The 1,112-nt window shown below is 33.8% G+C and overlaps 1 protein-coding gene across 4 annotated transcripts in view; it reads left to right on the top strand.

Annotated features, from left to right (window-relative positions):
* The window catches only part of LOC119585259 (muskelin-like), a 23,302-nt gene that overhangs the window by 8,653 nt on the left and 13,537 nt on the right, over positions 1–1,112 (top strand). For 2 of the 4 annotated variants that reach the window (XM_037933930.1, XM_037933928.1), the window contains exon 10: positions 394–566. In XM_037933930.1, coding sequence (XP_037789858.1) covers positions 394–566 — 173 coding nt within the window. Of the gene's footprint in view, positions 1–393; positions 579–1,112 lie in introns of all 4 variants that reach the window. The other 2 variants (XM_037933929.1, XM_037933927.1) reach the window with 1 other exon arrangement.

Below are 1,112 nucleotides of genomic sequence, written 5' to 3'. Positions count from 1 at the left end.
ATCATAACACATCAGCACAGTCATGTTTTCAAAGTTGTTGTACACTTGATAGAATAGAGATAGAGGTCTGATGTACTTTGACCAATTCTAAACTTGTAACTCTGCTACTCAGCAACCAATCAAGATGTATTCATGAGAAAAAAAATCTTCTATGACATTGATATCTCCAAACTCAAAAGACTAAGATGTAATATATGAAAATTTGGGTATTATTGGGCTTCTCACCTTCCAAGTTCAGTAATGTTATGTAACATATATTTTTTGGTAGAAAGAATTACATACTAGATGATAAGATGTAGATTAGATAGAGGACACTATTTTCAAGCTGCAGTTTGTAATAGATTTGATATTATGATTACATTGACATTAACTACATTTTCTCTCTTTTTCCAGAGTGACTTCTATATGTATGACATTGAAAACAACAAATGGACACAAATCACAGAAGACACAGCTGCTCTTGGAGGTCCCCGGCTAATATTTGACCATCAGATGGTGATGGATGTAGAGAATCGAATAATTTACGTCTTTGGAGGCCGTGTGCTCACCCCCTCACGATGGGAGGGGTGCGTTGGGGGGTATATAGATGTTGCCTCATTCCAGATTTTTCTAACTTGTTCTTTCTATTCATCTTTGTGTTGTGTTTGAAAATTCTGTTTTAGTGCAGTGATTGATATATTAGTAGTGGGAAGGGTATTTAGAATTTCTCGACTGGTTTATGGTATGTTTGTAGTGGGAAGGGTATGCAAGATTTCTCCACTGGTTTGGTTGTTGTTGATTTCCTTTTCTATATCTGATTGGCAAAGAATCTCTTCTGTTCTTGGCTTTGTATATATAGTTGTACTGTAATATAGTTGATATGCCATTAGTCCTATTGTAGAGCAAAAGCAAAATAGTGCGTGTATTTAGTTTTTTTGCATATTGCCTTTTAATTTAAAAAAAAACTAAGTCATTTTTTTCTAAATGGTTATTTTTGTTTCATGCACAGCAATTTTGCTGGTCTATAAAATACACATCATATAATGGTGCTCTTTAATGAATTTTAGTACATTTCATCATACCATTATTGAGCTTTAGTGATTTTTAGAGAACACCCAGATAAACTGCACGTA

The sequence above is a fragment of the Penaeus monodon genome, chromosome 19, assembly GCF_015228065.2.
Source record: "Penaeus monodon isolate SGIC_2016 chromosome 19, NSTDA_Pmon_1, whole genome shotgun sequence".
NCBI classification, from domain to species: Eukaryota; Metazoa; Arthropoda; class Malacostraca; order Decapoda; family Penaeidae; genus Penaeus; species Penaeus monodon.
This window is presented reverse-complemented; position numbering and strand designations above follow the sequence as displayed.